This window comes from Dermochelys coriacea, chromosome 2 (assembly GCF_009764565.3).
Source record: "Dermochelys coriacea isolate rDerCor1 chromosome 2, rDerCor1.pri.v4, whole genome shotgun sequence".
In the NCBI taxonomy this organism is placed as follows: Eukaryota; Metazoa; Chordata; order Testudines; family Dermochelyidae; genus Dermochelys; species Dermochelys coriacea.
Window position 1 is genome coordinate 233,571,525 of NC_050069.1, and position 12,411 is coordinate 233,583,935.

General features: G+C 37.0%; 1 protein-coding gene across 10 annotated transcripts in view; it reads right to left on the minus strand.

The window, feature by feature from the left end:
• The window catches only part of NEBL (nebulette), a 406,325-nt gene that overhangs the window by 30,995 nt on the left and 362,919 nt on the right, over positions 1-12,411 (minus strand). For 5 of the 10 annotated variants that reach the window (XM_043509413.1, XM_043509418.1, XM_043509414.1 and 2 more), the window contains 4 exons: positions 12,267-12,371; positions 11,040-11,211; positions 7,143-7,235; positions 4,654-4,797 (listed from right to left, as the gene is read on the minus strand). In XM_043509413.1, coding sequence (XP_043365348.1) covers positions 4,654-4,797; positions 7,143-7,235; positions 11,040-11,211; positions 12,267-12,371 — 514 coding nt within the window. Of the gene's footprint in view, positions 1-4,653; positions 4,798-7,142; positions 7,236-11,039; positions 11,212-12,183; positions 12,372-12,411 lie in introns of those variants that run through there. The other 5 variants (XM_043509416.1, XM_038392531.1, XM_043509419.1 and 2 more) reach the window with 5 other exon arrangements.

Genomic DNA, 12,411 nt, shown 5'->3' on the forward strand with positions numbered 1-12,411 from the left:
TGCTCTTCCCTTGTAGAGAGATCTAGAGCACTTTTGGCCAAACCTTGGCAGTCCATCTGCATGCATCGTCTTGTGAAATTACTGAATTCATCCCTCCCTCAGATTGAGCCACAGTTTAAAGATGCCTGTGCAAAAGCTGCAACATGCTTGGTCCTGTGACAAAGAAACCAGACAAATATAACAGCCTTAAAACCCAACCGAAATGTCATATACTAGTGAAGACAACTGATATCCACAGCAACCACAATGAGAAAAGTAGAGGTAATTCACTTAGCACCTCTTCTCAGCACACTGAAGAGAAAAATGTGAGCGGAGGGCAGCAAGGGAAGCTGAATGGCTCCTGCACTCTCCGTCCCTTAAGAAAAGGGAAGTTCCCAATGCCCCTTAAGGGAAAGCTATCAAGCAGCTCAATAAATATTTGGATTGTAATTGGCAAGAAGCGTGGAGCTCCTGGCATCCCTCTAAGATTTCCAAGCAAAGACATCCTGGAGAATCACTATATGAAGGAGGCGGTAGGAAGGTCAGGACTGGGTAGAAAGGTTTCTTTGACTTTGACAAATTTTTTCTTTTAACATTGATTTTTAATTTCAGACTGTATAAACCCAACATATTGCTATGCTGGGGGTTGAGTGAAACGTCATTGAATATAGCCATTGTCATTCAATACGTCATTGAAGTCAGTGGGTGTAACAGCAGCCCTTCATTCAGGACAAACATAAAAAAGCAATTAAGCTCCTGTGTGGTATAGATAGAGGAAACAATAAGAGCCGCTACTCAAAACACAGACCACATGCAAGCCTGGAGGAGTTCAATCTTGCGGTGAGAGGAGTCTTCCCTGGGGTCTGAATATAAATGCATGGGACCTGGTGTTGTTTGATGGAGCCATGTGTGAGAGGGAGAAGGGGCAGAAACACCAGAGAAGGCAGCAGGGAAGCTTTCATAACATGATTTTGAGAAAAAAAATTGAAGAGTCAGCTTTTGGGTGGAATGCTGGCTGGAAAGAGGCTTGGAACAGTGAAAAAAGACACTGTCTCCTGTTGTTTGTTTCATACTCTGTTCAGGGACACAAAATTTCATATATATTCTTTGTAAACAAACAGGACTGCATCAAAGAAATACCTGCTTCAGGCATCAGTGTATCCCCCAAATGGAAATAACCTGAAAGATCCCAAATACTGGCTAACCACTCAGGTCAAAAGGGGTAAAAATACCTTACTACAATACATTTATCTTAACAGGGTCCTTTTCAACACATCCTCATCGAGTCCTGGCCCCTCATCCTGGCTGAACAGATCTGTGAGCCATTAGTGATTATCTCTGAGAACTCATGGAGGATAGGAGAGATCCTAGAGGACTGCACAAAGGGAAAATATGTATGTATTAAAAAACGGGAATAAGGACAACCAAGGGAATTGCAGACCAGTCAGCTTAACTTTGGTACCCAGAAAGATAATGGAGGAAAAATAATCAAACAATCAATTTGTAAGCACCTAGATGATTATAAGGTGGTAAGTAACAGTCAATGTGGATTTGTCAAGAACAAATCATGTCAGACCAACCTAATACGTTTCTTTGACAGGGTAACAAGCCTAGTGGATGGGGGGAAGCCGAAGACGTAATATATCTCAACATTAGTAAGACTTCTGATACTGTCTTACATGACTTTTTCATAAGCGAAGTAGAGAAATATAGCCTAGATTAACTAACAATAAAGTGGGCACACGACTGGTTGGAAAAGCGTACTCAGAGAGTAGTTATCAGTGGTTCACAATCAAACTAGAAGGGCATATTGAATGGGGTCCAGCAGGAATCTGTTCTGGGTCTAGTCCATATCTTCATAAACAATTTGGATAATGGCATAGTGAGTACACTTATTAAGTTTGCAGATACCACCAAACTGGAAGGGGTTGTAAGTGCTTTGAAGAACAGGATTAGAAATCAAAATGATCTTGACAAACTGGAGAAATGGTCTGAAATAAACAGCATGAAATGCAATATGGACAAATGCAAATTATTAGACTTAGGCACAAATAATAAATTGCACAAATACAAAATGGGAAATGACTGCATAGGAAGAAGTACTGCAGAAAAGGATATGGGGGGGTAATAGTGAATCACCAGCTAAATATGAGTCAACAATTCAATATTTTTGCAAAAGACTTAAATTGAAGAATTGTGTCCAGTTCTGGGCATCACACTTCAAGAAAGCTGTGGACAAACTGGAGAAAGTCCAGGGGAGAGCAACAAAAATGATTAAAGGTCTAGAAAACATGATCCATGAGGAAAGGGGAGGGATAGATCAGTGGTTTGAGCATTGGTCTGCTAAACCCAGGGTTGTGAATTCAATCCTTGAGGGGGCCATTTAGGGATCTGGGGCAAAAATTGGGGATTGGTCCTGCTTTGAGCAGGGGGTTGGACTAGATGACCTCCTGAGGTCCCTTCCAACCCCTGATATTCTATGACTCCAAGACTGAAGAAATTGGGTTTGTTTAGGCAGGAGAAGAGAAGACTGAAGGGGGACATGACAACAGTCTTTAAGGATGTAAAAGATTGTTATAAAGAGGAAGGTGACAAATCATTCTCCTTAGCCACTGAGGATAGGAAAGTAGTAATGTCCTTAAATAGCAGGAAAGGAGATTTAGATGTTAGGAAAAACTTCCTAACTGTAAAGATAGTAAAGCACTGGAACAAATTATGTCAGGTGGTTATAGAATCTCGGTCATTGGAGCTTTTTAAGAACAGATTAAACGAACAGGTTAGACAAACACCTGTCAGGGATGGTCTAGATAATATTTAGTCCTGCCTCAGTGCAGAGGACTGGATTTGATGACCTATCAAGATCCATTTAAGTCCTGTATTTCTATGATTCTATGATAACAAAGAATTTTGAAAGAGAAACAGAAACAAAGAATGTTAATAGCAAAGCAACCAATAAGATACACACCCTACTTACTATTTTCAGACTGAGATTCAGGAGATAAGGGCTCAGTTCCCAGTTTTCACTGACTTCCTGTGTGACCTCAGACAAGTCAACTTATCTCTCTGAGCCCCGGTCCCCTATCTGAACATAGGAGATAACACTATTTTCCTTCTCCCATTGTTAGTCTGCCTTGTCTAGCCATTGTGGGTAGGACTATCACTTACTACGTATATGTATAGCCCTTAGCATAATAGGCTCTGATCTTAGTTGAGACCTCTAGGCACTATGACAACAATACTGTAATATACTGCACTAAAAGGTGTCAGGCTCTATGTGTGCCTTCTGCAGTTACAATTAAAATGCTTGGTACCCTTCTAATACTAAATTAAAACAAAGAATCCTAAATTATGAATTGCTGGCAGTATCTCTATATTAACATCCTATAACAGTTTTAAAAGATATTTAAAACAACCTTCATTTTTAATGCCCACATTTTTCGAAGTTAATATTGGCTGTCTCTACCATTCTACATTTTTTTTAAATTCTAGAACATATTGTTTTTAAACTTTTAAAATGCATAAATAGAGTCTAATACACACTGCAGTTTAATTGGAGATGGGTCTGACCCACAAAATTTGGATCATGATACAACATTCTCAAAGTTCAAGAACCAATATTTTGCTTCTGACCTATTTCTAATGCTGACAGAAAGTGAGAAAATGGAAGAATATACATTTCACACTTATTATGTGGTAGAATTCTATGCAAACAACAAGAAAGTACCTTCTCTGAACAGTTATATATATATGTCCTCAAAAAGGCAAAATTGCTGGCAGAAGCACAAAGCCAAGATATCAGTATGTTCTGATAAGCAAGTCTTTTCATATGGCAAATTGAGAATAGAACAGAAAATGACACTAGGTACAGACAATTCACATTAAACTTTTTAAAGATCCAAAAAATCATTCTCAGAGATCTTCTATTTATTTTACAACATTGTATACCATATGATCCATCAGCAGACGTATTTATATTTGTGATATGAGTTTGTACTAATGAAAACTTTTGCACAATATTCTGATACAAAACTGTACACTAGAAAAATATCAGATCACAATCCTAGTTTCTAAATATCTTATTTTCAGGTCTATAGCATATGAGAGCCAGGAAAGGTTTCTTATCTAAGAAAGGTCTCAGTCTTTCTTCTTTTCCTTTCATGGTATCAAAAAAGAGCCTAGCACATACAGATATTTACTATGGTAATGGTGAGATCTGGTCACTAAGACCCTCAACTGTTGTTATAAGGTTGATTTGCTCATTGGAAATCACAAGTAGGTTCAAGCTGCTTAGTTAAGTTGCATATTTTCTCATTTACACTGTGCACTCCCATTATTCAAAAAGAGAGAAAACCAGATTGGTGAGTTTTGTTAGAACAAAAGGAGTCTTCATTTCATTATAGTAAATGGCAGTTACTCAAGCTTTCAGATTATTACAATTCAATTCCCAAAGGTGATGAGGTAGGGAATAGAAAGATGGCATGCAAATAAGTATGGAAGCTTGAAAAGCTTCTTGTGCCTCCCCATGGACCAAGTTCAGTGCAAGTATTTCAAAAGCTCACATGGGTCTAATGTTTTATGCATAAATAAGGTTCATTGAGTTAATATTGGCCTGTGAGATTTGAACACAGTGTGACAATGTTATTAGTGGGGGGAAAAGTGGGACTCCATGGATACCTCCTTCATCAGATGGCCTTGTTACCTCACTGCAGTAAGAAAGGCTAGGGTTTGTCTCAGAACCATCTGACTTTTCATCTCCCAAACTCATGCCAAAAGTACTGGTGGAATGGAAATGCTGTTTATTATAACGCCTTGCTTTTTCTACAAAGGGGAAAAGAATACTGCCGTAAACAGTTAGCTGACAGAAGAGCAAAACAGAACAAAACAAACAACACAGCAAATGATTTATGTAACAACAGCTTGAAGGTGAACTTTCTTCATTTGCACATTCATTTGGAACATCACTGGTTCAAAAAAGTGTGACTAGGACTTGACTGGTTTGTATCCTGCCTCAAATGGTACAAAGAAGGTGAAGAAAGGAGGCCCAGGTGCAGAGATCCTAGGAAAAAATGGTGAAAAATGGAGCAGAGAAGGGAGAGGGGAAAAAAACTGCAATTGAAAAATAAAGGCATTATTCCACCCCTGATAAATACAAAAGTCTCTCAGATGAAAAAAAAATGGGCACATTTGCTTTTAAATTGGATCACTGTTGGAAAAAACATGGCTTTAAATCACATGGGAAAAGGCTTGATATTCAAACTTATTCAAGCACAAACTCCATAAAATTGATCGAGAAGTCTGCAAAGCCTCAAACATGAAAGTGAGTGACCCATCTGTAAATTAAATGCTATTCTTTTTATAGACTCAATATACAAGTGATTCTAGATAATTTATATTGATTTTCAGTCCTAATTACTTAGCCCCAGATGGAAGGAGAGAGGGTGGAGAAAGTACTGTTTGGAAATACCAGGATTTTCCCCCCAAATGTGCAAAATTTTGAGGGAAGATTGATGTGAAAGAGAGCAAGAAATTTGGTGAGATAAATAATTTCTATCCAAAATTTCTATTTTTTACTAGGGTAGTGAATGCAACAAAAGATGGCCGCATTTGCCTTTATTCTCTATAACTCATGTGATCAACTGACATGATGATTATTTCCATTACTATAATTAAGGTTCCATAAATGTTTCCCATAAAAAATGATTTTCTGGGATTTATAGTCAATATATTTAAGTCAAGATAATTTTGTTCTAGCCTTTAACTTGCCTTTTAGTCTCTCTGCCTAATAACACATTTTCTTTTGTAACTTTCAATCATCATCAATTTGGAAACGGAAGTGACTGCCAAAATGGCCTTTTTTTTCACAGCAAGATAAATATAGTCTAGCTCACTGCATAGGTTAGGAGTTTAGCATCCTGACACATCAGTGGTCACCACTGTGTTTTATGTATATTTTTAAAGAAGAAATTTAAAGATTTCAAATAGTGTGGCTGTAGGGCATGAAGGAAGCTTATGAAAAGGTCAAGGGTGCTTATACAATGTGCTTATACTTCGATAGTCTCCTGGTAAACTGCATTGTAAAACTGGTTTGGATTCAAACAAGAAATCTGGCCAGCTACTAGGACCTGACTCAAAGCCTACTAAAGACAACTGGAATCTTTCCAGTGACTCTAATGGGCTTTAGATTAGGTCTCCTTAGCCTCTAATATGGTGTTTTAGGATCTTTATGGTTAGGTATTTTGAAAAAATAAAAACATAAAAATAGCAAAGATAATTTTAACCAGTTTTACACTTGGAAGAACCTATTTTAAATACATTTTTAATATTTAAATAATTCCAAGCTTAAGAGCTCAAAAGACCAAGGGTGAAATCCCAGTCCTGCTGAAGTCAATGGCAAAACTGCCAGTTGTTTTCCATCACTAAATATGAATTATTGTTAATAAACTGTCTGCAAATCAGCTTAAATTGTTCTTTTAAAAAAAACAACAAACAAAAAAACACACTCCTGACCGCCACTGCTTTCTTTATTAAGGTGAGTGGTAATACTTTTTAATCAAATTCAAAAGGCTCCTTAAGCCCCTACCACTAGTAGAAAACAAGGCAATAATGGAACTCATGCCATAATATTTGTTGCCTGTTTTTTTCCCTTTCTCCTAACCTCTAATTGTCTGTCTATCCTCAGACTGTGCGCTACCTGAGAACAGAGACTGTCCTTTCTTGAATGTTCGGAAAGCATAAAGCACATTGCAGGTGCTATTGTAAATAAACAAATGACGGGTGCAAGCAAATATAATACATTGTAACCCATAAACAAAAACTGCACAAGACCATGAAACTTATTTTATGAATCAAATCCTCCTGTATCTTTGAAGTTTTAGTGAAATCCAGTTATTTGGAAATCAAGACAAGAGACTTCAGTACTGTTGGAATTACTATGGTTTTAACTGTAACAGAAAACAGTAATTCTAGTTGAAGATAAATGCCTTCACTGTTTCTTAGTTGTGTGTGAGAATATAGTTATAATTTCCTTTAATACACTCATTTTAAAAGTAGAATGGTTGTAAAATGAAAAAATACAGCATATGGCTGTCATATTGACCTGAAAATTTGATAAAACAGTTTCATTTAAAAGTGGATTTGGGGAAAACTCAAGATAGAAGCAATACCAGAAAGTATACGCAGACTCCTAGACTGAATACTGTCTTCCAGAGGATCAATGTCGAAGATGGAGCCAGGATCTGTGCGCCAGACTTTGAGGTCTTTTCCCAAAAGAAAGAAATGATAAGACAGACAAGCAGTGAAGGAAATAAAAGCATGAGAACAAGAAGTTTTAAAATGACAGGGATTGCCTTGATCTAGACATTAATGGAAAGATCTAGACATTCCTAGACAAGAAAGCATTTGTTTCTTAGGGCACAGGTCACATCTTACCCCACATTATCCCAAAGCAGTGCTGGACCACAACTTACTAATTTAGTAACAATTATAACCATAAGGCTTTTCCTCACAATTCTATACAGAAATCATTACAAACTTTTCAGTTCACCACCCTTTATTGGATAGCTTAGAATAGAGGTCTACAGATTAAAAGGTTACGTTTTATATGAAGACTTCATTTATAAACAATGTATGAAAGGTTAAAATGATTAAAAGATGTTTTACTAAATGACTACTCAATAGTTATAGAGTTCCACAGGTCAAAAGGATATATAATCATGTATATATAACCATCTATAAAACCGTCTGTCAATAGGTTTACCACAATCTATAAAATGTACTGTTTGTGGCTAATCGAATCTACTAATCATTTCAAAATCAAACCTTGATACTAAGTGTGACCAAATAAAATGTGGATCTATCAGATAACAGAGAAAAGGGCAAATTGTACATTCATTCATTCGTGTCTTCTTGCTAGACAAGCCATCTGCAAGATTTAGTGGATCCCAATATGCTGGATAAGATTAAATGAACTTGGCCCTGTTGCTGTTGGGGAGTGGAATCAGGCTAATTTACAAATCAGTCGGTGAAGCAGTCCCTGGGGACCCCAAATATGTGGCATCCCAAGTGTTTTATTGGATTGCTTATGCCAGATCCCTGCAATTGGTGTCACAGCAAGAGCAGGCACAGCCAATAAAACAAGTCCCACAGGCTGGGGCTGGATTCATTGTATGCGCTATATGTTATCTACTACAGCCTTGCATTCTTGTGTAGTGCTAGCTCCTGCAGACAAGATGAATGGAAAGCCAATGTACAGCCATTTAGCCCTAGCAATGACAATTTGAACATCTATGTAAAGCACAAACAGGCTTGAAGGAGGAAGTGAATTGGTGAGCCCCCTATTTTTCACACTTTACTCTACATTTTTAAATAAAAAACATGAAAACTACGTGAGGACTTCAGTATACAAACCATTTATTTATTACATTGATTTTATGCTCCTGTGTTGTCTGCAACAATGTATATAGAACAAGAACCTTGCAATTCACTTCATCAGATGGGACACTTCAGTTTCATTGTGGCCTCTTTCCAACTGAAAATATTGTTGTTGGGTGTTTGACCTATATGAGCTGCATAGACCCCCTTTACTTCACCAGTCCATAGACAGATTAGAATTTGGGGGCCGGGGCGGTGAAATAGCCCATTTATTTTAATGGTTTTGGACTGTCCTATTATGCATAACATAAAATTCCATTTTCTGGAGCAGAGTTGTTAATTCTGGCATTGTTCAGGCACTGGAAAAAGTTGTTAGGGCTCCACTGATCACACTTAGAGAGCCCACCAGATGGGTTCTAATAAGGAAGCATTACTCCCTACCTGAATGAACATTTATCAGTTAGAGTTAACTTAAAGAGAGTCATGGCTGCGGTCTTTTTTGACCCTGCCATCTTTTCCAGGTGCCCAGGACATCCCCTGAAGGAGGAGTTCTTTGATTTTGTTTAAGCAAGTCTATATGAATGCAGGTCACTTGAGAAAGACATTAACTGAAAAATTAGTAAATGTAAACTCTCAAGTTTGTCATGGGCTATTTCTGTTAAATAATTGTTGTTTTTTGCTTTCACTTTTTTTTTAAAAAAAAAGTGTGTTTATTTTTTCTTTTATTAAAGGACTTCTACTTGACAAATGGTACAGAAGTGCTAACTTTTTCACAATAAGTTATTTATAAACGGGGAAGTTTATGTTCTGAGAGATGAGCTTAGTTATGACTGACTGGAGTACATGACACTGAGCCGCCCTTCTGTCATTATACTCATGGTTGCATAAGTGAATTACATGTACACAAAACAAAAATAAAACTTACAATGCAGCACTGGCTGGGTTTTAAAACATGTGCTGAATAAGATGTTGTGAACCACATATATGTGTGAGCTCTTCTACTCCTAGCTGACTACCTTGCATCTAGGTTTGGAAATCAGGTGGTTGTTCTGGCTTTGGGGTCTAGATGGCAGGCCAATGATTCCTCTGACTAGATTGTATTGTCCTAGTGCAAGGCCTTCAGAGTCTGGAAAGTTATCTTCCACTGAGTAGAGCTCTGTCACTCCCTGTTATAAAATTCTCTATGATAGAAGACCATGTCGTCTTAGTCTCCATTCAATTCTATCATAAATTACCCTTGTTATTAGGTACAGAAGTCTCTAGAATGAACACCTTCAGGATTCTTGTGGCCTGTATTTGTGCCAGGCAGAGCAGATGAGAAAATAGGACAACCAGAAAGAGAAAAATGAATAAAGCAAGGTTCTCGTCCCCTTTCCCATTACATTTCTGCCAACTTTTAGGATTTAGATTTTCTTTTTTCAGTTTGAACAAATATTAGTTGATATGAAAATGCAGGGAGCCCAGCTGAACTTAAGACTTCAAAATGTTATGGCCCAAGAGCTACCGTGTCCATTTTCTTCTCTCTGACCACTTACGGCCTTGACCTGAACAATCTTTTAGAGCAGCTGTTCTTGAGCTGTGGTCTACCTGAAGAGCTACTGGCAAGCCAGAGAATGAAATGTTGTCAGAACAGTGCAAAATGCTAGGACCACATGTACCACTCTTATGCAGCATTCCCAAGACATTATAGGTAGGGAGAGGAGGTGATTGATGAAGAGGGTCCTTTCCTTATGAACTGATCTGCAGAATTTAAATCTTGGAGAACCATTGCATTAGAGGGATACACATTTATTCAAACTGAAGAACTGTAGCCCTAGATCTCTCTTGAACAGTGAATGCCAGTTATACCAATGTTCAAGTTAAAGAAAAACTGCATTGACTATTTATAGCACCTTACAAAGTTAGGTAGCAAATGGGAACATATCCCCCCAGCTTCTAGAAATACCTTACTGTTTCAGATCTTCATAATATTAACGATTTCATTAGAAGCTGCCATTGTACTGATACTTCAGTACAAGTTTCACACTGGAAAATGCAGACTAGGAATGAAAGCATTGATTAGTATTTGAATTCATATGAGAGGTGGTTCTACTTTTAAATTAAAAAAAATAGAATTTATACCTTAAAACAAATGACTGCCTCCCCATGTATTCCAAGGGTGAAGCTGAATTCTCTCAGGGCTAACCTACAGCAGACCGTCAATAGCAGTTTTCTATTGGATTATTTATTTGCATTAAATATTATAAAGTCTCAAATATAATAATTTACTATTTGTAGTTAGATGTAGTGATTAGAATATCTTTTATATTACTCTGCAATTTTCCTCTTCTTATGGCTTTGTAAAGCTAGTATCTAGTTTTTCATTTTAACATTTGATTACTTAATGTTCTCATTAGTTTGAAGCTGATAAGGTTGATTACAATTACCCTTTCTGCCTGACAATTATTCTCTGAAACCGCAATTCTGACCCTTAATTTTAATTTAAAAGAAAAAAACCCTCACAAAATAATGAATTGCGGAAAAGTGTATAGTGACTAATAAGTAAGCTAGTGATATTTAACACCATCATCACAACTGGAGGCAAGTAAAATGAAAAAAGGGGATATTTTTCTTGATTATAAGGAGAAGGAGAAGCAGAGCCTTTTATCTTCACACAGATCTCTGGACAGCAACATTATTTAACAACTTACCAACAATTATTCCAGGTCTTCTATCCATTTCAACTATATGTGGATGCACTCCCTTATATGCAGCATCACTCACAACCTGGGTGTTTTTTCTCACCCGTTCTGTCACAGGATCATCCACCACTGGTGTAAAACCTCTGCCCTTTGTCTTCTCAAAATCTTCATGATATTTCACCTAGAAAAGAATAGGAATGTTTTTTCCTCCAGCAGTGACTGATATTAACTCATCTGAATTACGCTAAAATTAGCAAGCACTATTTCATAATGAGCAATTTTATTCTTTGATTTTTGCATCATAATAATATCATAGAAACAAGAGATGGAAAAGACCTGACAGGTGGTCCAGTCCATCTCCTTGATATGTTTTCATTATATATTGTTACCATTAAAAAAAAAACAGCACTACTTTTTTTTTTGCTTGCCATTCCATCATGCATTAACTCAAGCTCCTGAGCTTCTTCATGCAATGATGCTGACCGATACATCTAATGATGCAAACATCCCTGTGATATCAGGGCAGGGTTCTTAAGGATCTTTTAAAAAGTAATTTAATTCATTAGGAATTTTGCTGACATGCACAGTTTTATATAAGAGATATACTCCCTCCTCTGACTTTTCTTGTTAAGCACCAGTTGGTTGTATAAAGATAGAAATTATGGGCAATTAAGTTATTCCTATGCAGCCTGCTTTCCAAAAAGGGACAGAAGAGTAGAAAAAATATAACATATCAACCCTTGGAACAAAACTGATATGAATAAGTGTTATAAAGGCAGTATCCCCAATTATGCATTATTTTATTTTTTAAAAAGATTATTAATCAGTGATGTTTTAATGTGCATATTCACACACACACACACACACACTCTCAACACAATTAATTTCAAGTCACACACAATCCAGGAACATGCACAGGCACAAAGTGGTGTGTGTCACCTAATCCAGTCAAACTGTGGGATGCTCAAACAGTGAGGAACAGCCTGAAATTTCTTTTTTTTTTAAAAGCCAGACAATCAACTGTTAGAAAGCCATTTATTAGTATTTTGACAATATTCATTACATTCATATGCAGTTAGCAACCCCTCTCCCCCTTGAATGGCATAAGAGAAAACACAGTTTCCATACTTTAGTACAGTATTTAATTAGTTACCTAGATTAATGAAGGGTAAACGCCAATGTACAGTCAAGTGTCATTCCTTAGTATAGTCTAATTATTTGAAGAATGTACCCTACCATTGAGATGTTGTTTTGTGTTTTTCTGACATGCCTTAGCTCAGGTGTGTCAAGAATCATACTTTGTCTACCTTTCATCTGCTTCTGATCACTGCTGTACTTGACCTGCAAAACAGCAACGATAGTACACATGAAGCATTCATTT